Source organism: Schistocerca americana, chromosome 3 (genome assembly GCF_021461395.2).
Source record: "Schistocerca americana isolate TAMUIC-IGC-003095 chromosome 3, iqSchAmer2.1, whole genome shotgun sequence".
NCBI classification, from domain to species: domain Eukaryota; kingdom Metazoa; phylum Arthropoda; class Insecta; order Orthoptera; family Acrididae; genus Schistocerca; species Schistocerca americana.
The window spans coordinates 344,757,747-344,785,039 of NC_060121.1; the positions used below are offsets into that span (position 1 = coordinate 344,757,747).

General features: G+C 44.2%; 1 protein-coding gene across 2 annotated transcripts in view; it reads right to left on the reverse strand.

The window, feature by feature from the left end:
• Positions 1–27,293, reverse strand: part of LOC124605801 (integrin alpha-PS2-like) — a 793,741-nt gene that overhangs the window by 254,874 nt on the left and 511,574 nt on the right. For both annotated transcript variants that reach the window (XM_047137699.1, XM_047137698.1), the window contains exon 4: positions 3,045–3,171. In XM_047137699.1, the coding sequence (XP_046993655.1) occupies positions 3,045–3,171 (127 nt within the window). The remainder of the gene's footprint in view (positions 1–3,044; positions 3,172–27,293) is intronic.

Genomic DNA, 27,293 nt, shown 5'->3' on the forward strand with positions numbered 1-27,293 from the left:
GCGACTACGTAGAGAAGTAGCTGAAAGGTGTAGCTAATTGTTACAAGTAAAACATTTCTGATGTTCACTGTGGTTTCAATTTGGCAATCAATCGGACCTTACTTTTGGAATAACCCTCGTACATTGTGAATTTTTCTTGAACTTTTAAATTTGTATTAAATCGAAAAACTAACATCTGCTGCAAAGATGGACAAAATTTTAAGATTAGTATGTTAATAATTATACTCACCTGTAACCCGTACAGTACTATTCCAACATTGTCTCTCGTTTGTACATTTTACAAGAAGTTTAAAATACAAAGAAGTGCCAAAGAAACTGGTATAGGCATACGTATTCAAATACAGAGATATGTAAACAGGCAGAATACGGCGCTGCGGTCGCTAACGCCTGTATTACACAAGTGTCTGGTGCAGTTGTTAGATCGGTTACAACTGCTACAATGGCAGGTTATCAAGATTTAAGTGAGTTTGGACGTGGTGTTACAGTCGGTGCACGAGCGATGGGACATAGCATCTTTGAAGTAGTGATGAAGTGGGGATTTTCCAGTACGGCCATTCCACGAGTGTACCGTGAATATCAGGAAACCGGTAAAACATCGAATCTCCGACATCGCTGAGTTCAGAAAAAGATCCTGCAAGAATGGGACCAACGACGACTGAAGAGAATCGTTCAACGTGATGGAATTGCAGGGCCATCAACAAATGTCAGCGTGCGAACCATAGAACGAAACATCATCCATACGGGCTTTCGGAGCTGAAGGCCCACTCATGTACACTTGGTGACTGTACGACAGAAAGCTTTACGCCTCGCCCGGGCCTCTCAACACCGACACTGGACTGCTAATGACTGGAAACAAGTTGCCTGGTCGGACGAGTCTCGTTTCAAATTGTATCGAGCGGATGGACGTGGACGGGTATGGAGACAATGTCATGAATCCCTGGACCATGCCTGTCATCAGGGGACTGTTCAAGCTAGTGGAGGCTCTGTAACGGTGTGAGGCGTGTGCTGTTTGAGTGATAGTGAACCTCTGATACGTCTAAATACGACTATGACAAGTGACACGTACGTCAACATCCTGTCTGATCACCTGCATCCATTCATGCCCATTGTGCATTCCGACGGACTTGAACAATTCCAGCAGGACAATGCAACACTCCACACGCACAGAATTGCTACAAAGTGGCTCTAGGAACACTCCCCAGACGTGAACATTATTGAGCATATCTGGGATGCCTTGCAACGTGCTGTTCAGAAGAGATCTCTACCCCTCGTACTGTTACGGATGTATGGACAGCCCTGCAGGATTTATGGTGTCAGTTCCCTCCAGCATTACTTCGAACCTTAGTCGGGTCCATACTACGTCGTGTTGCGACATTTCTGCGTGCTCGCGGGAGCCCTACAAAATATTAGGCAGGCGTACCAGTTTCTTTGGCTCTTCAGGGTAGAATAATTCGGAATAATTATAAAGAATAGCCTTATGGATAAAAGTTTGATTGGTAACAGAAGTACTTATAAATTGTCACTGTAAGTAATACAAAGTAAGTAAAAATCAAATAATTTCATAAATTACTCGTAAGAATATAGTCAAAGGCGCGCAATAGTCAAAACTGTAATTAATGTAGTTCATATTCAAATTATTTGACTAAAAACTGGCCAGGTACGAGTAGGACTCGAGCATTAAGGGCTCCGTAAAATCCTAGTTATATATGTAGACAGTTCATCCATCCTGGAAATCGAGAGCGTCGACGATTTTTGGCTTTTCTCGATATCGATACTGACAAGATATCGGTCCCAGGGATTCCAATACTTTTGAGAATGTTCCAATTTTAAGATGGAAGTCGGATAACAAATCACTAAGTATTTTTTCCTGTAATTTAATTACAAATCAACAACTTTCTGCTTCTTTACCTTTACTTGTACTGTGAAACTTCTCTTCTCGCCAAATTTCATGCTTCTGCGTCAAGAGGAAGTGCCCTATAGATTGCATTGACTTAGAAGCTTCATATTCTTACATCGCCAAGGCACCTTACACCTTAGTGACATAAATTTCAACTTCATACGTCTACTCCTTCGTGAGAAAAATGGTTTTGAATAGTCGGACAGACAGAAAGATGGATAACAATGTGATCCCATAAGGGTTCCGTCTTTACAAACTGAGGTACGGAAAGCTAAATATGTATCAATATTTTCTTAAAAACAAGGACATGAAAGAGTAAATTTCTTCGTAACAAATGTATGTGAATAACTGTAATTTTTTGCGAAGTTTAGTTCCAGACTTTGTACAAGGAAGAAGTTTATCCGTGTATGTTGTGTACAGGATGAAATTTAGTGCAATAAATAATTTTAGCAATCGTTGAATCTAGTAGAAACTATTTCGTGAAGAAGAAAAATTAACGGTAATTTAATGAGAAAACTTGAAGCGTTGCATTTGTGACAACAAACTATCTCTTAAAATCCAGTGAACCTTTGCATCAAGAAGTTATTCCCTAGACAGCTGATGATGATGATCTACACAGTGGATCTAGCCATTGTCACGAATGATGATGATGATGATGAAATGATGAGGACAACACAGACACCCAGTCCCCGTGCAAAGAAAATCCCAAACCCGGCCAGGAATCGAACTCGAGACCCCATGATCCAGAGACAGCGACGCTAGTCACTAGATCACGAGCTGCGGACCTAGACAACTGAAAGCAATAAAGACAACGACTGAAGAAGTAGTTTTTTTACTTGTCTTGATCCAAATATCTTTTATCTGTTCTAACTGCCCGTCGTATTCAAGATATATCTCACCTGTATTCGTTCACAGTAAGACTGCGAGACAACGCAAATTGGTTTACTGATTAGCAACAAATAAAGAGAGTGAGGGAGGTTAAACAATGCAGAATCCACTGATGGCAGCATTTCTGTATCGCGCATTCGTCCCAGTGGTGGAGGGTGCGTCAAGATGAAAAGGAAGCACAGATTAGTAAGTACAGAACGAGAGTAAAAAAGCAATAGATACACTGATAGGCGTGTAATAACTTGCAGGTGGTACTCACTGGTGCGGCAGGGCGCGTACTCGGTGATGCGCCGGAACTCGTCCCTGGCCACGTAGCACGTGCCCACAGGGTCCTCGAAGGGCTCTGGCGCCGTCGGCGGGAAGAACACGTACCGCGGCGCGCACGCCTGCAACAAAACGAGGCATACCGTGACAGTTTACTGCACAAGTTGATACGTCAGACGCTCGCACACTTAGTCGGAAGATAGGGAAGGTAGATCAATTCTACGCCTACATATGCAGGCTGTTTCGAAGTCTTTGCATGTAACTTCTAGGGGCGACAGATTACAACATGGGGAACAGCTTCTGTTATAGGCAAAATGTTCGCTGACGCTTCCCGGCCACACCAGGCGTCGTTCTATCGAATTTACCGGTCCTGGAACGACAAGATTTGAACGAACCTGCAGGGTCTACCAACCAGGTGTGCTGCATCTGCATACTAGCTAAACCATTAAACTGATAAGGTGATTTTTCAACAAGAAAATCTTAAGAATGAGTGTCTCTCAGCGGAGAAAGATATTTTAGAAACTCGGCCTACCTCCTTCCACGCGGAACAGATGACTGGATGGTAGGCAACACACATTGCATACTAACAGTGCAGAATGCCTACGCCCTGCTGCCTTTCAGGTGCATAACCAATACATCACCCCTAGATATTTGATGCAAAGACTTTGAAACACCCGATATACTGTACAGTGCTTGGTGGAGAGTACATCATACCAACATTGTCGATTTTCTTTCCTGTTCCATTCTCGTATTGAGCGAGGGAAATATGACCGTCTACATGCCTCTGTACCTGCCCTAATCCTCTTATTCCTATGATCTAAACGCGAAATGTATGATAGTGGTAGGATAATGGGCACACAGTTCCCTTCGAACACAGCTTCTCTAAATTTAGCCAACGGGGTTTCTTCAGGACTAAGTCCTCCATTGACATTTACGTTCCCCGATCAACACTGTTAGAGTTTCACATGGGCTATGCCTGTATTTTGTTAGCCTACATGTTAAGAACTCCAAACAATGGAACAAAACTCTACAATTGATCGCTTCAGCATTTTGTATGAGTAAATGCAAGCACAGCTCTGGAACACCATGAGCCATTTGTAACGAACTCGCTACGTTATAGTTTACTATTTGGAAAAAAAAAACAAATAGTGTTGGTAAAACGCTCGTAACAATTTTAGCAACCTTAGCAACGAACAATATTACTGTCGAATCCATTGTTTTCGCGGCAACTAGGCTGCTAAGGATCTGAGCACTATGGGACTTAACTTCTGAGGTCATCAGTCCCCTAGAACTTAGAACCACTTAAACCTAACTAACCTAAGGACATCACACACATCCATGCCCGAGGCAAGATTCGAACCTGCAACCGTAGCGGTCACGCGGTTCCAGACTGAAGCGCCTAGGCTGCTAAGGATCAGTTGTGATGACATTTAGGCTCTTGGGTTGGGGGGCAGTAATAGGAACGTATGACATGTAAAGCATAATGCTGGAACGCAATCAACTTTGACAGACATACCACTTATCCTCTGAATAATCTGTAGGACCAGGACGTCACCGTCATTCCTAGGGATGGACGTTAGGTTGGAGACGGGGAGAGAATGAATTGCTGTTTAGCTTTATTTATCCTCAGACCGACTTCTAGCTGCTCCGCAGTATGAACCACATGTCCTCTTGGCTTGATATAGACCTTAAAACCCACGAGAGAGAGAGAGAGAGAGAAGGGCGGGTACTTTACTATTTCGTTCCTGCTCCACGGTCTCGACACAAAGCAATTCATCTAGGATCCCGGGGGCGGGTACTTTACTATTTCGTTCCTGCTCCACGGTCTCGACACAAAGCAATTCATCTAGGATCCCGTTAGTAATGTCCTGTTTGATTTCTGTACTGCCATATCACTTTAGAGACAATTAATTCGGAATAATTTAAAACACCTGACACAAGATTAACACTTCTGAGGTGACGGTAGCCATCGCTAAGAACAAGAAGTTAATGCTTTAAAAAGTATGCAATAAAATAACGGTATTAATTATGTGTGTCGATTTTTTCAGTTCAACCTACATTGTTACGACTGACCGACGAGGACGAAATATTCCACATTCCGTCCTCATAGAAAAGACTTGGCCTGCAGATGTGAAAACTGATGAAGGGGATGTGAAATTACGGAGTCTTATAGAGTGTCATCTTCCCTCACTCAAGACGTGTCTGCAGAGCGGTAGCGAAGTGATTCTGTGCCTCTGGAAGAACTGGAAAAACTCCGGCCCCCCTCCCCCTCCCGTTCTTTCTAAGGAGAATGAACACATTTCATAATCTTATAAAGAGCTTTAATAAAATTTATTGAAAAGTATTACTTAAACGAGATTTATTGGTATAAAATATTGCATACAACAAATTAAATATATTATTGTAGTGAATAAATTACAAATTACATACACTTCCTGAACAAGTTGAAAATAAAATCAAATCTATATCTTATTGTTTTTGGCAGCTACTGTGATATGATTTTAGTACTATATATAATAAATAACAGATATTTCTAGTTCCTCACGAACTATTCATAATACACAAATACTAATTAGAAAGAAAGAAAATGGGCTATATATTCGTATCTTATTAAACGACTATCCTGGAAGCCCGTAGCGACTGCAGGTTGTCTATCTCACAAAATTACGTCATTGTACGACGCATGGTTCAGGAGATATGATGTCTTAAATATTGATATGCCTGAAAAACCAGCTTTTTCTGAGAACTTAGTGCACATAGCTCTGACCATACACATCCAGTGTTTGGTAACAAGAGAACTTAGCGACTCTAAACTAGCTTAAAGAATAATTTCAAACTTTTCTAAACTTTTTCTCGCTTACGTCCTTAACATCAAATATTTAACACTTTAACTCGTTAACTAGGGCAATCAGAGATTTGAATCTGTTCTAGGTGAATTAAATTATTTAAGGAATCGGGGGTTTGCTTGTAATTAAGAATTGAGAAAATATCCCATCCCAGGAATTGTGTTTTTATTATAATTTTACACTGTCATTCCTTGCTTTGAGCGAAGCGAACTCATGTTGTCACTGAAGTTTAGTTTAGCAACTGGGTCGTATTCTATCGACAAGATAGCAAAATTTGACATTCTGCTTTCTACGATACTCGTCCTGAAGTAGTATTTTTATCAGCTTTAATTTGTTGAAAGTGCGTTCACAATATGCTGCAGTCACTGGCATATCCTCAAAACAATTTCGATATTTAGGTAAGGACTCTTAACCCATTATTTGAAAAAAGCTTCAAAATACAAAATAAGAAGCCGTGTCAGTACTCTTCATCATCTCTTTCCCTTTAACTTAGGAGCAGTTATTTCGTTGACTAGCTCCATCGTATAAATACGCTGACCGAAAGAAAATCCCAGCACAAAATGTAGAGCCAAGAAATTTCGGGAATACATTCGTACAGGCAACTTAAGTGATTAACATTGCAAAATCACAGGTTAATGTAAGCGCTAGATAAGCTATTGCAAATGTCAAATGCTAGCACATTAATAACCGGTGTAACCGGCAGAATGTTGCATGCAAGCATGCAAACGTGCATACATTGTGTTGCACAGGTGCCCGATGTCAATTTTTGGGATGGAGTTCCACGCCTGTTGCACTTAGGCGGTCAATACAGGAACGGTAATGCCGTTTCTGGAGTTGTCGTCCGAAGATGTCCCATATATGCTCGATTGGAGACAGGTCTGCCGATCGAGCAGCCCATGGCCACATGTCGACGTTCTGTAGGGATACTCGGTTTCAACAGCGGTATGTGGGCGAGAGTTATCCTGTTGGAAAAACGCTCCCTGGAATGATGTTCATGAATAGCAGCACAAAACGTCGAATCATCAGTTTTACGTACAAGTTTGCAGCCAGGGTGCGTGGATAACAACGAGAGCGCTCGTGCCGCCATACGAAAACGCCAGACCATAACTGCAGGTGAGGATCCAGTGTATCTGCACACAGACAGGACGGTTGCAGGCCCTCACCTGGCCTCGTCCTAAACAAAACAGGACCGTCCCTGACATCGAGGCAGAAACAGGTTTCATCCGCACTGCCGTCCAATGAGCTCTCACAAATGGTGATGGTAACTGTAACGGCCGGCCGCGGTGGTCTAGCGGTTCTAGGCGCTCAGTCCGGAACCGCGCGACCGCTACGGTCGCGGGTTCGAATCCTGCCTCGGGCATGGATGTGTGTGATGTCCTTAGGATAGTTAGGTTTAAGTAGTTCTAAGTTCTAGGGGACTGATGACCACAGATGTTTAGTCCCATGGTGCTCAGAGCCATTTGAACCATTTTTTTGTAACTGTAATGGTACGTGGTAATTGGACTGCACGAAACAGAGTTTCTGGCTGGGAGTAGTCCTTGAAGTAACCGGACTGTAACAGTTCGTTTTGTCACTGCCGCTCAAATTGCTGCTGCAGATGCGCTACGATGTGACAGAGCCACACGCCCAATGCGATGGTCTTCCGTCTTGGTAGAACCACGCGGCCGTCCAGAGCCCGGGTTTCTTGCGACCGTACATTCTCCTGAACGCCGCTGCCAGCAATCATGTATAGTCGCTACATTCCTACCGAGTATTTCTGCAATATCGCAGAAGAGACATCCAGCTTGTCTATCCCTATTACATGACCTCGTTCAAACTCAATGAGGTGCTGATAATGGCGTCTTTCTTACCTTGAAGGCATTCTTGAGTAACATCAACTCACCCCGTCCAACTTCAACCACACTCACGACCGTTTTCAGGTGTAGAAACATGCCTATCAACTTTCGTTTATGCCGCATAACTCCTCATTGGTGTCGCGATTTTTTTCCGTCATTGTACCTATGCCATATTTAGCACCAAAATCAGCTGTACATGTTTTTTTGCAGAGTTTTCATTTAAAGTGTTTGCTGATGGGTAGTTTTAGTGAAATGGGATAATATAATACACGTCAGATTTGTTTTCCATTAATTATTCTATGAAATTTTTTGAGCTATAGCTCAAGCAGATTCCTCAATCGGCAGAAATTTGATTCCACACACTAGCCGATCTTTGAGATCCTATGGTCTCTTAGCGAAGCAACTGAAAGAACAGAATCGTCGAACACAGCGGGAGCTGTGTAGGCGACAGCTTTGTTAACCAAGCGCTCTGTTGCCACATTGCCCATATTAGCGATAAACGTTTGTTCGGTTGTAGTCGTTTCTTCATGTTGGTGCTTGGACGAAACAATGCTACAAAAAAGAGTATTGTGGCAACACGAGGAGGAAGAAGAGGAGCAGGAGAAAGAGGAGGAAGAGATTAGTGTTTAACGTCCTGTCGACAATCATGTGATTAGAGACGGAGAACAATCTCTGATTAGGGAAGGATGAAGAAGGAAAGCGGCCATGCCCCTTCGGAGGAGCCATCCCGGCATTTGCCTGAAGCGATTTAGGAAAGGACCTAAATCAGGACGGCCGACCGCGGGTTTCAACCGTCGTCCTCCCGAATGCGAGTCCGTTGTGCTAACCACTGCGCCACCCCGCGTTTACAGTTGCGGGCCAAGTAGAAATGCTGCTTCTCATAGGCAGAATGCAGGAACACGTATGTCAGAAGAAATCAAAGTACTTTTCCGTCTCTGTTTCTGTTTGCTTTTTTCCCTTTAGTTTTTTCGGCGCCTCCGCGGCTTCGCCCCTGGCGGGGGCCTACCTTGCCACCCCTCCGTATTGTCCTTTGTGGACTGAATGGTACAGGGCGGAGCAAGTATCGAAACAGAGTTCCCTCCGACACGCACTGTAGAGTGGCTCGCGCGATGTGCACGCAGATGCAGCTGCTGCTGCCGACTTCCCCTGGAGGAAGGCCGGAACCGAGTATCCGCGGGCGCAGCCTTTGAGATTGCAGTCGTGGCTCAGCAGCCAGCAGCCGCTTGTGGTGGACCGGAGATGTCCGCGCGTGGGCAGTGTGGAGCGTCCGCCCTCTGCAGTGATTCACGGATTCTCGCCACGTGACGCAGGGTACGCGCCCTGTTACCCGCGGCTGAAGCAAGGCGGGTGCGATTCGAATTGCACGACACTCTTGTTCTGGAGGAGCGCAGAACCGAGGATGGATGTACTGCGAGGGGGGGGGGGGGGGGGTGGGGGGGGGGGGGAGGAGGAGGACGTGGTTGGGTCCATGACACCTACAATCCTCCAAGAAAGCAAAGCCACTGTTTCAAACACATATGTACAGAAAATTATTTTTATTTTCTTCCAAGGTCCGTCACAGCTGCGATAATAATTTTCTATTGATGATAATGATGTTGCTTGGTTTATGGGGAGCTCAACTGCGTGGTTATCAGGGCCCGTACAAATTCCCAATCTTTGCTAAAAAAAAAAAATTAAAAAAAAAATGGTTCAAATGGCTCTGAGCACTATGTGACTTAGCTTCTGAGGTCATCAGTCCCCTATAACTTAGAACTACTTAAACCTAACTAACCTAAGGACATCACACACATCCATGCCCGAGGCAGGATTCGAACCTGCGACCGTAGCAGCCGCGCGGTTCCAGACTGTAGCGCCTAGAACGGCTCGGCCACTACGGCCGGTAACCTTTGCTCAGTCCAATATCGCCACTTACATGAATGATGATGAAATGCTTAGAACAACACAAACACCCAGTCATCTCGAGGCAGGTGAAAAGGGGAAGCGAGAACGCGACCGCGAGACCACGAAGTCATTTTATATTGTAGAGGAATTACTTGAATATTTGTCGTTATATGTTCATTTTCTATGATGTGCTCACAAAGTGCAGAGTTTTCGCCTCCCCGCTTGTGGCCGAGCGGTTCTGGCGTTACAGTCTGGAACCGCGCGACCGCTACGGTCGCAGGTTCGAATCCTGCCTCGGGCATGGATGTGTATGTTGTCCTTAGGTTAGTTGGGTTTAAGTAGTTCTAAGTTCTAGGGGACTTATGACCTCAGCAGTTGAGTCCCATAGTGCTCAGAGCCATTTGAACCATTTTTTTCGCCTCCATTAGGTGTTATTGTAATGGTGGCGAGAACTCTGCGCTTGGTGAACAAATCGTAGAAAATGAACATATAACGACAAATGCTCAAGTCAAGAAATAAGTGTTACCACGACACAAACGAAGTAAAAACACCACAACATGAAAAACTATAACAAGATGAAAATTGTGTAGTGTAGAGATACATCCCATTCCTTGAATGAGGAGTATCACACCCATAAATACATATGTCAGAGAAAAGATGTTCGGGACTGAGAGTAGTCGATAACTAGTGAGCATCCCATCGTAGGTGCAGATACCAGAGCTAAGGATCCAGTAACTGTACGGTTGTGGATAGCAGTCATATGACCCACCTGTTGAGTCGGAGATAGGAGTTCCATGGAGCAGCCGTGCGGAGGAAAGAGCTCCATGGAATCTAAGAAGGCAAAATGTCAAAGATAATAAACATATTGTAATTTTTAATTATCAAGTTGAATATCAGATTTGTCATATACGTAGTAATGAGAGGAATTATACGAGTTGGTAGCTGTCCTCATTTATCATGCACTGAGTTGCAATTTTGATGATAATATGAGAAGGTGAATTGAATCTCACTTCTTATGTATGTGTCGGAATGAATGAGAACGAGACGTTGATTTTCGGCAGCTTTATCTGCAGCGTGTAAGGAGGCGAAGTCTGAGCCAAGTTGGAGGAAGAAGACGCGCAGATTCAGGGCGCTGATTACCTGGACCCTGATTAGTAATACTTAATGGCGACCGAACATTCAGTAAACAATATTCATCGTATACAAAAGGAGTGTCCAGGTGGCAACTTACTGTGTTTGGTGCAGGAGGTGAATTATAACAAATCACCAAGCATCTCAAGCCAACATGAAACATTTCAGTAGTAGGCCCAAAGCTACAAGCATAAAAATCAAATAGCTTCCTGTGGGAAGGAAAATAAACCCACTCAAGATAGCATAGAAAGTGCTGAAACATGTTTGGGTGAAAACAAAAACTACAAAGGTGTCTTACATGAGGCCGAATTTCTCTCGCATTTTCTTAGCAAGGGCGGAAATAAGAAGAACTGCATCATTCACAACATGATTAATAGTCATTTCTTTGTGACGACTGGTTTCGGGCATCGAGTCCAGTTTAAAACCATAGCCTAAAAGGTAAGTGTAATCGTACAGTACACCAAAGTACGCACGAGTAAATGTTCACATTCGTCGTTAGAACATTTGATTACTCATATGTACATTGGTGAACTGTATCATTAGGCATACGTTTCAGGCTACTGTTTGAAAATGCAGGTGATGGTCCGAAACTAGTCGCTACAAACAAATGACTATTGTCACAACTGTGACATAGTATCCGAGTTGCTGGTCGTATCCTCCATTATGTTGGAACTTCACAAATTATTTCTACAAGCTCCGACATAGCCACGGATAAAGACTTTGATCCAGGAAGTATAGAAACAAATGTTCAAATGTGTGTGAAATCTTATGGGACGTAACTGCTAAGGTCATCAGTCCCTAAGCTTACACACTACTTAACCTAAATTATCCTAAGGACAAACACACACATCCATGCCCGAGGGGGGACTCGAACCTCCGCCGGGACCAACCACACAGTCCATGACTGCAGCGCCTAAGACCGCTCGGCTAATCCCGCGCGGCAGGAAGTATAGAATTTGTTTGTTTCATACCAGTAGATGACCACAAAAATCGTCGTTAGAATATCCATTTCGGTCCATAGTGACAATCTTGAGATCTGATTAAAACGTAACAGATCTTATCTATCTCTCCTGCGAGGAGAGCTTCTGTAAAGTTTGGAAGGTAGGAGACGAGATACTGGCAGAAGTAAAGCTGTGGGGACCGGGCGTGAGTCGTGCTTCGGTAGCTCAGATGGTAGAGCACTTGCCCGCGAAAGGCAAAGGTCCCGAGTTCGAGTCTCGGTCGGGCACACAGTTTTAATCTGCCAGGGAGTTTCATATCAGCGCACACTCCGCTGCAGAGTGAAAATCTCATTCCAGAGATCTTATCTATATTACTAAATGGCTAACCCGGTTCATTGTTCATAGTTCAAGTCTCAGTTGCAGTGTGTCTGTCTAATGGCTTTCAGGGGTAACAAAAGGATGATGTTCAAACTTCCATGTACGCGTTGACCAAATTTAGATGTCTGTCATAAGCCACCCATTAAGAGGTATAATACAATAAGAGAAGTTTTACAAATAGAGACCATATTGATGTCTTGAGGCAGCGAAACTCATCGAGGGCAAACATACAGGCTACACACATTCAGTATTTGAGAATGAGAGCACTTAGCGACTTGCAACAAACTTTACAATAATTTCAAAACTTTATGAAACTTTTCCAAGCTGATGCTCTCCACAAAACGATAAGGAAAAAGATTTAGCGCCTACTACATTTTCGCTGTTCACGTTGCCGCACCACGCGTGACGCTTTAATTTACTACTCCTTTACTACTAACTGTCTTTGCAACTCATTTTGTACACTGTATCCACGGCTTGCAAAACTGGCGGTATATCATTGTACGACACGTAGTTCACGAGGTATGACATCATAAACATTTACAAGCGAGAAACACTAGCTTTTGCTTAAAATGGCACTCATGACATTTTAATTTATTACTTCTTCACTACTAATTCTATTAGCAACACACTTTGCAGACAGCATCTACTTACATCAACGAATGCGCCTGCAAGATTATGTTATTCTACGACTCTCAATTAAGAAGATATAACTTCACAAAGATCGAGATGCGCGAAAAAGTAAAAAAAAAAATAATAATAAAAGTGCGCAAATTACCCAGACTATACTCACACAACGTTTAATAAAGGGAGCACTAAGTTTCTTCCAACAAATTTTGAACATAATTTCAAACATTTTCTAAAGATTTTCTCGCGCACACGCGTAATGTCAAATATCTATCTCATTAACTCATTTGTAAAGTAATTAGAAGTTCGAAAATGTTCTTCACATGCGAGGTCCGCTTTTTAAATGATCAGTGGTTTCGACTGGTATTATTGGCATCGTCAGTATGTGCAGAATGTTTTACAATTGCTGTTTCAGGTTTCAAGGAGTTGTAGAGGGGAAAGGTTTGATAAGTATCCAGGACCAAAAATGTTCTGTCGAAAATAGTTTTGATCACTTCCAGATCTTTCGCTTCATGGTACGTGCTCAAACTGTGAAGAGTATAGTTATGATATCACATAGATTACGATTACGACGATCGCTGGTAGAAACTGTTTCATCTGCAACTAGGAGGGTTGACTGCGGTGCTCCACAGACACACTGCATTTCCAACTTCGAAAAGGACGTCCTTCGTCACACAGAGCAGAAGCTAACGACGACTACTCGAAACACTGCCTACGCGATGGTCGCCTTTAGAGCACGTACACTACGTGACCAAAAGTATCCGGAAACCCCCAAAAACAACATAAATTTTTCATATTAGGTGCACTGTGCTGCCATTTACTGTCAGGTACTCCATATCAGCGACCACAGTAGTCATTGGACATCGTGAGAGAGCAGAATGGGGCGCTCCGCGGAACTCACGGACTTCGAACGTGGTCAGGTGATCGTGTGTCACTTGTGTCATACGGCTGTAAGCGAGATTTCCACACCCCTAAACATCCCTAGGTCCACTGTTTCCGATGTGATACTGAAGTGAACACGTGCAGGGACACGTACTGCACAGAAGCGTACAGGCTAACGTCGTCTGTTGACTGACAGGGACCGCCGACAGTTGAAGATGGTCGTAATGTGTAATAGGCAGACATCACACAGGAATTCCAAACTGCATCATAGTCCACTGCAAGTACTATGACAGTTAGGCAGGAGGTGAGAAAACTTTGTTTTCATGGTCGAGCGGCTGCTCATAAGCCACACATCACGCCGGTAAATGCCTAACGATGCCTCGCATTGTGCAAAGAGCGTAAAAATTGGACGATTGAACTATGGAAAAAGTTGTGTGGAGTAACAAATCATGGTATACAATGTAGCGATCCGATGGCAGTGTGTGGGTATGGCGAATGCCCGGTGAACGTTATCTGCAATCGTGTGTAGTGCCAACAGTAAAATTCGGAGGCGGTGGTATTATGGTGTGGTCGCGTTTTTCGTGGAGGGGGCGTGTGGGAAACAATACCAAATCCTGTTAAAATAAAAATATAAACCTCTGGGTGTCCAAAGAATCAAAATAAATGTTGATATAGAATTGGGTCTCCCCGTCTCTTGCTGCTTTGCTTGGCACTATCACATCACAGGCCTATATTGACGTTTTAAGCACCTTCTTGCTTCCCACTGTTGAAGAGCAATTCGGGGATGGCGGTTGCATCTTTCAACACGATGGAGCCCTGTTCATAATGCACAGCCTGTGGCGGAGTGATTACACGACAATAACATCCCTGTAACGAACTGGCCTGCACGGGGTCCTGACCTGAATCCTATAGAACACCTTTGGATAATTTTGGAACGCTGACTTCGTGTCAGGCCTCACCGACCGACATCGATACCTCTCCTCAGTGCAGCACTGCGTGAAGATTGTGCTGCCATTCCCCAAGGAACCTTTCAGCACCTGACTGAATGTATGCCTGCGATAGTGGAATCTGTCATCAAGACTAACGGTGGGCCAACACCATATTGAATTCCAGCATTACCGATGGAGGGCTCCACGAACTTGTAAATAATTTTCAGCCAGGTGTCCGGATACTTTTGATAACAAAATGTAGGTCGGACCTGAACGGCTTCACTGTGGGCTTACTGTGATACAAGAGATTTGAAAGTGATTCAACCTTCAGCGATAGTTTGCATCCAAACCGTACATTTACCAACTAGAGTTCATTATCTGAAGCCGGCCGCTGGTGGCCGAGCAGTTCTGGCGCTACAGTCTGGAACCGCGCGACCGCTACGGTCGCAGGTTCGAATCCTGCCTCGGGCATGGATGTGTGTGTTGTCCTTAGGTTAGTTAGGTTTAAGTAGTTCTAAGTTCTAGGGGACTTATGACCTCAGCAATTGAGTCCCATAGTGCTCAGAGCCATTTTGAACCATTATCTCAACTTTGTTTACTATGTCCCACATATATATCGGTATTATTAAAATGTTTCGCGTATTTTACTGTCATCACTAGCCTCTTCCCCATGGCTTGACTTATGTATGCGTTCGACATAATGTCCTCTCTGTCCACCTTGTCCTCCCCCCCCCCCCCCCCCTGTCTTACTATTCAACTCCTCCCCTCCCTCTCTCTGCACAGCTGTACCCATATGCATGTGTAACCCCCGCAAGACATGCCGGTACTGCCCTCACAACATGTCTTCTCCCCTTTCTCTGGCCATCTCCTCCTTCCCTTCTTTCTGTCCATTCCTCCTGCTCCTCTTTGTCAATCTCCTTCTGGTGCCCACTGTCCTTATCCATCTCCTCCTCTCCCATCTCTTTGTCCTCTATCCATCTCATCCTACCCCCAGCTGTGACGATCCACATCAGTAGCCCTACGAAAGAGGTCGATAAAACACATTCGTTGTGTAGGGCAGCCTATGGGTCAGAGGGTGGAAAACAGTTCTTTGCCAATATCTCTGCTCCTATTGGAGCTATAAGGTTTTAACTTCCACAGTGCTATACTTGCAAAGTGTTTTGTTTGTGTGCCAACTTTTGCTGAAATCGTTCCACGTGTTTGGGAGGAGGGGCTGCACCTACAGACACTACTATGTTATTAAAATCCTAGAACTCTGTGATACATTAAATGTGAGAGTGGACAACAAATTGTTTCTTTGGCAAATAGTGAAAACCTGTACTTCCTACCCACAGAACTGAACTCTACATCCACATCTGAGTGCACTTCAAATCATCAATCGCCCAGCCAGATTTATTCGCATTATAAATTTTATGTGATTTCGTGTCTTGTCTAAGTAAACCACTAGCCGATTGAACTATGATGCTTCAGTTTTTAGGGAAGTGCTTAATGTTTAAAGCCTGGTTTGCACCAATTCAAGTGAAGCGGTATTTTATCTCTGTTGGAAATTGTAGGCAAATGCGAGGGGGCATTCAGTGGTGTTTGCTTTTCGTTCACATGTGTTCACTCGTGTTTTACGGTTGTCTACCTTTAAGCAAAACATCAAGAGAAGCTCACGCACTCTCCGTTTCGGCGACCAGTATGCAGAGAGAATTGGTGTGCACGAACTACTGCTGTTACTGAACATGAATTGCGCGAGCGATAGAGTGGTTCCAATGGCTCTGAGCACTATGGGACTTAACATCTGTGGTCATCAGTCCCCTAGAACTTAGAACTACTTAAACCTAACAAACCTAAGGACATCACACACATCCATGACCGAGGCAGGATTCGAACCTGCGACCGTAGCAGTCGCGCGGGATAGAGTGGTCAGATGAGAATGTAATGCTGTTGACCGAAGACTATACATGTCATAAGTGTCCGTGAAAACCTAGAGATCCACAGCACAAAATGCCCAATAAGCAAAAATATGATCAACAGAAGATTTCCAAAGAGCTCAGTGGCCCAACTGGATACGTGACAAAGACGATATTTCATTGCTTGCTGGCAGGCGAGAATAGAGTGAAGAGGCACAAGATTTCAAAACCTGAAAGATCTAATCAGTCTCATCGCTTACATTAAAAGTAGCTACAGTTCAAATGGTTCAAATGGCTCTGAGCACTATGGGACTCAACTGCTGAGGTCATAAGTCCCCTAGAACTTAGAACTACTTAAACCTAACTAACCTAAGGACATCACACACATCCATGCCCGAGGCAAGATTCGAACCTGCGACCGTAGCGGTCGCGCAGTTCCAGACTGTAGCGCCCAGAACCGCTCGGCCACTCCGGCCGGCAGCTACAGTTCAAATGGCTCTAAGCACTATGGGACTTAACATCTAAGGTCATCAGTCCCCTAGACTTAGAACTACTTAAACCTATCTAACCTAAAGACACCACACACATCCATGCCCGAGGCAGGACTCGAACCTGCGACCGTAGCAGCAGCGCGATTCCGGACTGAAGCGCCTAGAACCGCTAGGCCACAGCGGCTGGCGTAGCTACAGTCAGATATCTGTTATTTTGGGAGTTCTTGATCTAACAACTGAAGAGGTAAATCTCGTTTCACTCCAATCACACTATCTCCCCCCCAACAAACTAAACAGTGTAGCGTATTTTATGTGACACGTCTACGGATATTTTAGATTACTTTAATTGTGCTTTATTAACATTATCTTACTTGGATGTACTTTAATACAACCACTAAGTACTTCGCATATGTTACTAACGTAACTGCCTTCAGCTACTAAGAACCACAGTGTAAACGCTAATCGTCCTTAGTTTATGTTACTAGCCAGTAATTAGTGATCTGCTATTAAACTTCTACCACCGTTACAATGAGAAGTCAGCGGAAAGCGGCACTGGACAGATTTTGAAAAAAAAAAAGGTAAGAACGGCTGAAGCAGCAATTCAGTGTTAAGTGTACTGGCTCCACTTGTAGCCTCCTTGCGTAAAATTGCAGACATCTACATATTTTCTCTTGCTTGCTTCGTCAAAAAAAGCGCTTTCGTCATGCAAAATAATACGATGTGAATATCACAGTTTTATATCGCACATTGGCCCAACTGGAGATGCGAGAAAGACGATAAATTCCTTGCTTGCTGCCTCCAGGCGATAATAGAGTGAAGAGGCACAAGATCTCAAAACCTGAAAAGTCTAATAAGTCTCGTCGCTTACATTCAAGGTAGCTATCGAGTGAAAACTGTGTGCCGACTATCAGCGTCACAGTTGGCTCCGGTGTAAACGAGGCTTAAAGGTCGTTCAATTCATCATAGGCAAAGCGTGTAACGCAGTCAGTATTTAGCATACGGCCACGAGAGTGCAGCGTAGCCGAGCTGGCCGTGTAGCGTGACTCCGCATAACGTGTGAATTTTCATATACAACTGCACTTGGTGCGAAAACTGTTTGTAAAGGCAGAGGAGTGTGATGGATATGCCCAAGCAAGTTTTCAGTTTTTGTGCAGAGAAGGTTTGACGACAAGCGAAAATTTTTCATCGACTGCAAGCCATGTGTGCTTGAAACGTAACACTGTGTTCATGCGGTGTGCTCAGTCTCGGAGTTGGTTCACCGAACATCCCTCGTCTTGGACAGGAAACTCAAACCGATCTCCCAATAATTTTTTGTGTCTACACATTTAGGAGGGAAGTCTCTGTGAAACTGGCTAAATGATAATACTCTCAGCGTTTACCTGTTATTTCTTTCTAGACAATATCGCAATTGCGATTCTATAGGCAATTTTAAGTCATTCATTATCATCGTAGTGTAATTACCCACACTGCGCTCTGTAACACGTCAATAACAGCATACTAAACTTCCGACTTGACAGCAAACATCATGTCACCCTCACTTGCATGGTAAACAAGACAGATCAGCAAAACGGTCAAAAATTCTGATGGCTTCAGCGTTCCGTAAAATGATCAAAATCAGAAAAATAATACAAAAATCCTTGTAATAAATACCACATTTCTTTATAAATGCGTTTTACTTCACTCGAAAGTTTCCCGTCACAATAGTCTGGTTCGTTTTCATTACGGGATACTGAAATCCCTTCCTCAAAAAAGTCGTTCAAATGGCTCTGAGCACTATGGGACTTAATATCTGAGGTCATCAGTCCTCTAGAACTTAGAACTACTTAAACCTAACTAACCTAAGGACATCACACACATACATGCCCGAAGCAGGATTCGAACCTGCGACCGTAGCGCTCGCGCGGTTCCAGACTGAAGTGCCTAGAACCGCGCGACCACACCGGCCGGCAATCTCTTCCTCAGGCACCTTCTACAGGCCGACAACACTCGAACTCGTAAGCACAGTGTTAATCAAGACACAAGCCTGGGTGACCCGTGCGACCGCGACAACCAACGCCCAACAAACCTTGGCCTGAGGATAGAATTTAAGACTCCTGAATTTTATTGCATGGGAGTTAATAAATCGTCAAAGAATTAAGCTACATGTCAAGCGGACTGTCTAAAACAAAGTCAAATCTCTTTTCATCTTTCTGTGGGATCCGCAGCACAGTCCGAAAAAAAGTCTTTGGATACGTTTTGAGTGTTTTTGTCTGCAAACAGTTTGAAATACCCGCCCTGAATCAGTTCCAGGAATCACTCGTTCAACGCTCCTTTCGCTCTGTGAAGGAGCGTGACGCTTGGAAACAGTTACTCGAATAAAGATATTGCTTTGATTTCTGAAATACACTCTTTGAAGTTTTGAAGAAAGCAGAGATAAAATATACGTAGCGAAAGATTACAAAAACTCGTCTGCAGTTAGTAGACTCGAAGGACATCAAAGGGAACAGTAGTTGAGAAACGAGTAAGGATCGTAAGAGAGGATGAACGTTTACAAAAGTAAAAGAATGTAATCGAATTAAATCAGGCGACGCTGAGAGAATTATATTAGTAAATGAGACTGTGAAGAACGCAGATGAGTTTGGCTGTTTGGGCAGCAACACAACTGACAGTGGCCGAAATAGAGAGAATATAAAATTTAGAGTGGCAATAGCAATATAAATTGAAATGTTACAAGCCTTTTCTAGAGATTTCGGTAGTGTATCCTTGAGCAGAAGTGAAACGTGGACGATAAACAGTTCAGACAAGAAGAGAATAGAAGCTTTTGAAATGTGATTCTCATGAAGAATGCAATAATTACATGGTTAGCTTGAATAACTAATGAGGGAGTACTGAATTGAATTGGGGAAAAAAGAAATTTGTGACAAAACGGGCTAAAAGAAGAAGGCATCAAGGAATAGTTAACTTCGTAATCGAAGGGAGAATGGAGAGTAAGAATTGCAGAGGGAGACCAAAGGATGACTACTGTAAGCAGGTTCAAATGGATGTAGCGTGAAACAACTATATGCAGAGATGAGGCTTGCACATGGAGAGCTGCATTAAAGCAGTCTTCGTATTGAAGACCAGGACAACGACAAATAGTGACTGACTGCAGGCAGTCATCTCCGTGTCACATTAAGTAAGAGCGAGTGTAGGTGACAGAGTCGCATCAGTCACCTCCACGTCACTCGGAGCTCCCGAAATTACTTCACACGAGCGGCGGGCGGGGTGTTATCAGAAGGCGAGGGGGAGCAGCTCTGATGCGGCTAACAGCGCGCTTCCGGTTCCGGTCGCCGCACTTGCCGCCGTCACTCCGGAGGCCGAAACAAGCGGCGCGCCTCCCTCGTCTGGTAGAGCCCCGACTGTCACCCTGGCGCCTTACTTGATGTCTGCCACTCACAAGCAACACGAAAGAATCAACGGTATGCCTAGCGTTTCTTTTTCTTGCACCTTTCACTTCGTGCGTGCGTACAGACTGCAGTGCAAGATGTAGTTGTGGCCGTAATTAAACGAAATGGAGCTCTGCAGTACATGTAGCCACGCGAATATACGGTAGATGGCTCTTGGAAGTACTTCACTCTGATCCAAGAGATTATAGAATACCGAAGCGACTACTTAATAAAATATAGGCGGATGAGTTTAGAGAACATGTAGGAGCGATATGAACGTGCATTGCTATAGACCCGTGCAGTAAAGAAAAAATGTGGCTCTGAGCACTATGGGACTTAACTGCTGCGGTCATCAGTTCCCTAGAACTTAGAACTACTTTAACCTAACCTAAGGACATCACATACATCCATGCCCGAGGCAGGATTCGAACTTGCGACCGTAGCGGTCGCGCGGTTCCAGACTGAAGCGCCTAGAACCACGTGGCCACACCGGCCGGCTGCAGTGAAGAGTTTTTATGCAGTGAATGATGACGAATGACGAGCAAGCAGTAAAGTAAACAAAAGAAAAATTTAGAGTAGGAATTAAAATCCATGGAGGAGAAATAAAAACTTTGAGGTTCACCGATGACATTGTAATTCTGTCAGAGACAACAAAGGGCCTCGAAGAGCAGCTGAACGGAATGGACATGATCTTGAAAGGAGGATATAAGATGAACATCAACAAAAAGCAAACCGAGAGTAATGGAATGTAGTCGAATTAAATCGGGTGATGTTGCGGGAATTAGATTAGGAAATGAGACGCTTAAAGTAGTAAATGAATATTGCTATTTGGGGAGCAAAATAACTGACGATGGTCGAAGTAGAGAGGATATAAAATGTAACCTGGCAATAGCAAGGAAAGCATTTCTGAAGAAGAGAAATTTGTTAACATCGAGTATAGATTTTAATGTCGGAAAGTCGTTTCTGAAAGTATTTTTATGGAGTGTAGCCATGTATGGAAGTGAAACATGGGCGATAAATAGTTTGGACAAGAAGAGAATAGAAGCTTTCGAAATGTGGTGCTACAAAAGAATGCTGAAGATTAGATGGGTAGATCACATAACTAATGAGGAAGTATTGAATAGAATTGGAGTGAAGAAAAATTTGTGGCACAACTTGATTAGAAGAAGGGATCGGTTGGTAGGGCATATTCTGAGGCATCAAGGGATCACCAATTTAGTATTGGAGAGCAACGTGGATGGTAAAAATCGCAGAGGGAGACCAAGAGATGAATACACTAAACAGATTCAGAAGGATGTAGGTTGCAGTAGGTCCTGGGAGATGAAGAAGCTTGCACAGGATAGAGTAGCATGGAGAGCTGCATCAAACCAGTCTCCGGACTGAAGACCATAACAACAACATGACGACGATCATGATGATGCATGTACCTAATGTGCAGGTTTTGAAAAAATATATATACACAACTACATACACTAAAGTGAAAAAAGCCATGAGATACCTCTTAATACCGTATTGGACCTTTTTCCCGGCGTGGTGTAGCAACTCGACCTGGTAGGTCTCAAGCCATTGGAAGTGCCCTGCAGAAATATTGAGCCAGGCTGCCTCTATAGCCGACCATAACCGCGCAAGTGTTGCTGTTGCAGGATTTTGTGCACGAACTGACCTCTCGATTATGTCCCATAAATGTTCGATGGGATTCATGTCGGGCGATCTGGGTGGCCAAATAATTCGCTCGAATTGTCCAGACTGTTCCTCAAACCAGTCGCGAACAATTGTGGCCCAGTTACAGGACATTGCTTGGGAACATGAAGTCCATGAACTACTGCAAATGGTCTCCAGGTAGCCGAACATAAACATTTCCAGTCAATGATCTGTTCGGTTGGATCAGAGGACATAGTCCATTCCACGCAAACACAGTCCACACCATTATGGAGCCACCACCATCTTGCACAGTGTATTGTTAATTTGAGTCCTTGTCTTCGTGGGGTATGCGTCACAATCAAACGCTACCATCAGTTCTTACTAACCTTAATCGGGATTCATCTGCCCAGGCCACGGTTTTACAGTCGTCTAGGGTCCAACCGATATGGTCACGACCTCAAGAGAGGCGCCGCAGGCGATGTCATTCTGTTAGGAAAGGCACTGGCGCCAGTCTGCTGCCATAGCCAATTAATGTCAAATTTCGCCGCATTGTCCTAACGGACACATTCGTCGTGGGCCCCGCATTAATTTCTGCGGTTACTTCATGCAGTATTGCTTGTCTGTTAGCACCGACAACTCTACGCAAACACCGCTGCTCTCGGTCGTTGAGTGAAGGTCGTCGGCCACAGAAGTGGGGCATACCCGGAGAGACATTTTTTCTTTTTTTTTTTTGCAAGTGTGTTGCTGTGCTGACTAACAACCATCTAGTACAGTTTCTGCATCTCCGGCGACACGCAGCATGAGAGACTTGATGAGGCCGACATCTAATGCACTCGACGTGGCAAATTTCTGGTCAACCAAAGTATAAACTAACGTCGATGATCTGCTTACTTCTGTTTATTATATGCTTTGTACTTCTGGTACGATAATAAATAAATCTAAATGTATATTACCTGGCAAAGAGAACTGAAGATCTGGCCAGGGCTGCAGCACCTTAGTGTTTACGCAGAGAAACTGGAAGTTAGTTTCCTCATACACTCCTGTATTATTAAGGCCGTCACTCACGAACGATCCAGCAGGCTAAATGGCCTCGCACCTGTACAAGTCTCATTCAACGTTTCAGATGTTTAATCCCTACTGTGCCGAACTTTTCTTTAGTTTGTTATTTACTGTGACCTTCTTCTTTCATTGATATTATCTACGCTACACGACATTCGTAAGTTTGTATATAAGCTATCGTACCAAATGTTCCCGGTCACATCTATGTAATGCGAAATTGGCAACTAGATGTCATGAGAGAAGGCAAGCGGGGAGTATTGCGTAGAGTAGCAATAGCAGCCGAATGCGTAGGTCAGGAATCTCGGTGATTTCGAATGTAGACTAGTTACTAGATTTTATATGACTCAGAGATCCATCTGGTCCCGGCGGAGGTTCGAGTCCTCCCTCAGGTATGGGTTTTTGTGTTTGTCCTTAGGATAACTTAGATTAAGTAGTGTGTAAGCTTAGGGACTGATGACCTTAGCAGTTAAGTCCCATAAGATTTCAAACACACACACACAACACACACACATCAGAGATCCATCAGAGACACTTCAACGCTTCTAAGGTTGCCCCAAGTCGACTGTTGGTGATGTAATTATGAAGTGGAAATGCGAGTGGACAATCACATATAAACGACGACCACGCAGATCTCACGTATTGACGACAGAGACCATCGAGCGTTGCGGAGGGTGACTGTAGAAAGTCGCATCAAATCACTCATCATGAATCACTCATCACTCATCACTCATCACTCATCACTTATCATGAATTCCAAGGTGCTACCAGTAGTCCATTGTCATCTCCTATTCCAAACTCTTCATCCCAGTGCCCTGAATTATTTATTTTACGCAGTGCGAACCCGAAATCCAACTACAAAATTTCGCACGTCCTTTAGTCACATTTTGGGAGTATTTTGCTATAAGGTGTCCAGCATCTCCTATGGCTCGTCACTGAGCAGTTGTATTTCGTTTCTTACCCCATTTGTCTTTTTGTATTTTAACGAGGAAAAAAGAAAGAAACGACGCACCACGATGGAATTATCCGAAAAGGGATGGAAACCAGTAGATCTATGGACAAACAAATGATTACAATTTCGGAAAAAATGGATTATTTATTCAACAGAGGTTCACAAACCGAGCACGTCAATAACGCGCTGGCCCACATCTGGCCCTTACTTAAAAAGAATACAGTACTCGAGCGCGTCATAATCTACAGATTTCAGAGACACCATACTTGGTATCTCTACGCGCTCACTGTGGGCTCAGAACTGTGCAAAGCTTCACCGGATTTACACTGCGATTTCCATTTCAGATCGACCTTACTTTCCGAATAGCCCTCGTAGAATGGACTACAATAAAGCTATTACCTACAATGCACACTTTGCAGCTTCCGTAACCTTCATTTCATTAAAAAAAATACGGTAATTCTGCATTGGATTCATATGTGAGACAATTTCACAGTCGGCCTCCCTACAGCTGGCGGATGCAGGCAAGCGCACGCCGTCCGCGAACAGCAACTTTCTCGGAACGTAGCCTCCGCACCATTTGTGGATCGCCGGAAGCGTCGTCATGCGCGGCGCATACCTGACCTACCTCTGCAAGGACTCTTGTCGGGAGGGGGACTGTGCCATGTGGAAGGAAGGCCAGGCCTGCGGACGCACGAGTCTCTCAATATGCAGTGCTTGACACGGTTTAAAGCAATGCTGTACAGAAAGAGAGTTTGACATACACTCAGATCTGCGACGAGGCGATTTTGTAGCGCTCACATCAAATTTTTTGTTTTGTGATGTCGTAAATCTTCTGACAAGTTTGGCGCGGTCCCTCGCATTCTCCTCTCCTATTCCAAACTCTTTATCCCAGTGTTCTGAATTATTTATTTCACGCAGCGCGTATCCGAAGTCCAACTACAGAATTTCGCACGTTCTTCATTGACGTTTTGGGAGTATTTTGCTACAAGGTGTCCAGCGTCTCCTATGGCTCGTTACTGAGCAGTTGCATTTCGTTTGATTTCGTACCCCATTTGACTTTTTCTATTTTAAGGGGAGAAAAAGAAAGAAACGACGCACCACGATGGAATTATCCGAAAGGGGTGGAAATCATGCCTGTGGCAGGATTCGAACCTGCGGCAGTAGCGGTCGCGCGGTTCCAGACTGTAGGGCCTAGAACCGCACGGGCACCCCGGCCGGCCGCTGCTCCACATCTGGCCTTAATGAAAGCAGTTATCTCCTCTTGAGATATATCATGCCGAATTCTGTCCAACTGTCGCGTTAGATCGTCCAAATACCGATATGGTTAGTACGTCCTGTCCATAATGCTCCAATCGTTCTCAATTGGGGAGACATCCAACGACCTTGTTGGCCAACGTAGTGCTTGCAAGCACCGAGGCAAGGAGTCAAAGCTCTCACCTTGTCCGGCCGGACATTATTTTGCTGAAATATAAAAGGCCAGGACGGATTACCGTGAAGGGTAGCAAAGCGGGGCGTAGAATATCGTTGACGTACAACTGGACTGCAGGGGTGTCGCGAATGAAACCGAAGGGGTGCTGCTACGAAATGAAATGGCACCGCTGGCGTCACTCCAAGAGTTTTCGGGTCGTATGGCGAGCGACAGTCAGGCTGGTATCCAGACACGTCTTCGGCCTGGAATCTCATTGACTGGCCTGCATTTGTGTTTAGTGATGAGTCTTCCTTCGAACTGAGCCCCGATGACAGTTCGCAGCCGAGCATGTTGAGCGCTTGGTTTCAGGAGCGCGAGGTCCATGGATCGCATATCACTGCCTGCTTTTTTCCTTTTTTCGTCCCAACATACTTATTATGTCTGTGCAAACTGTCATTACCAAATGATTCATTGATTATTTTCAGAATCTTTATCACGAAAAAAGGACAAAAAAGTTTTCGTAATGAGACTGGAAAAAAATTGATACTAAAGAACTTTCAATGCAATCAACATAGTCATTTTATTTATATTATTTTGTCTACATGTGTGGCAAGTATAATGTGTAATCTATGGAGCACTGTACGAATCAGGATAATACTGGTCATAGAAATGCAGGAAACAATAATTATTGCGACATACAGTACTTGTAACATCTGCGGCCGTCAGTCCCCTAGACTTAGAACTGCCCAAACCTTCTCAACCAAAGGACATTACACACATCCATGCCCGAGGCAGGATTCGAACCCGCGACCGTAGCAGCCGCGTGGTTCCAGACTGAAGCGCCTAGAACCGCTCGGCCACAGCGGCCGGCTAACATACGTTAAAGTCCTCGTCGTGCCCTACAGAACCTATCAGTGTGAATCAAATCGGCGGGAGGGAGTTCGAACGGTCCTCTTGTGAGGACATGTCCTTAATTTATTACAGCAGCTTTTGTTGTCTTTGACGTGGGGATGTCTTGAAAAGGATGTACGAACTCGGGAAGGAACTGTGCGCTTACACTGTTCAAGAGAAATATTTGACTTCCGAGAACCACGTTGGAAGTGACTTTGTTGGTGTATTTTTGTGACCTATTTGAAATGCTCAGTTCACTGGATGTACCCCTTCAAGGTAATGAGTCCAACATTCTACAACTGTCAGCCAAAATTTCAGTCTTCAGAAGGAAACTACTGTCCCGGAAAAAAAAGTTGGATGATGGAGATTTACATTATGTTGTCCCTGCTCTTCTCACTGTTTTAAAAGACAATCGTTTCCAGCGGAGTGAAGAACTGAAGTCTACATCTGTGGACCATTAAACTGAGCTCCCCTGCCATTAACACTTACTACTGCGGAAGAAAAAGAAGAAGAAGAGCAATTTATTACTATTTCTTCAGATCTCACATTGAAATCGAAGCTTGTTTCCTCACCACTACTGGATGGAGGAGGAGTGTCTTACAAATTTTGATACCTTTTGAAACATCGTACTTGTGTGAGGTAGGTTTTTCGGCGAACGGCTATGGAGAAAGGGATGAGCGTCGCAATTTCCAATCTTGTGCCGAGATTTGAAGAACTGATGATGATTAACAAGACACAAGCTCATCCTTCCTATTGACTTCGTCCCAAGAATAGCATGTAGAACAATAAAAGTTGATTAAAGTGTGTCATTTCAGCAGCTAATAAAGAAATAATTACGTCCAGGTGAGGGAGCTATGGTCTCAAAAACACTGAATTAAGATGAATATTCCGAAATTTCTGTTGACAAGGCCACAGACGAAATATCCACGTCCAATTGGGGCGCGCACTCCACCTCGGGTGACCTAACCTTCCTACGTCGGCGGACGGTGACAATTGCCGTTCGCACGAAACGTCAGGCGACAGACTCCGACACTTCCCCAGCTGGAGCGCGAACTCTTA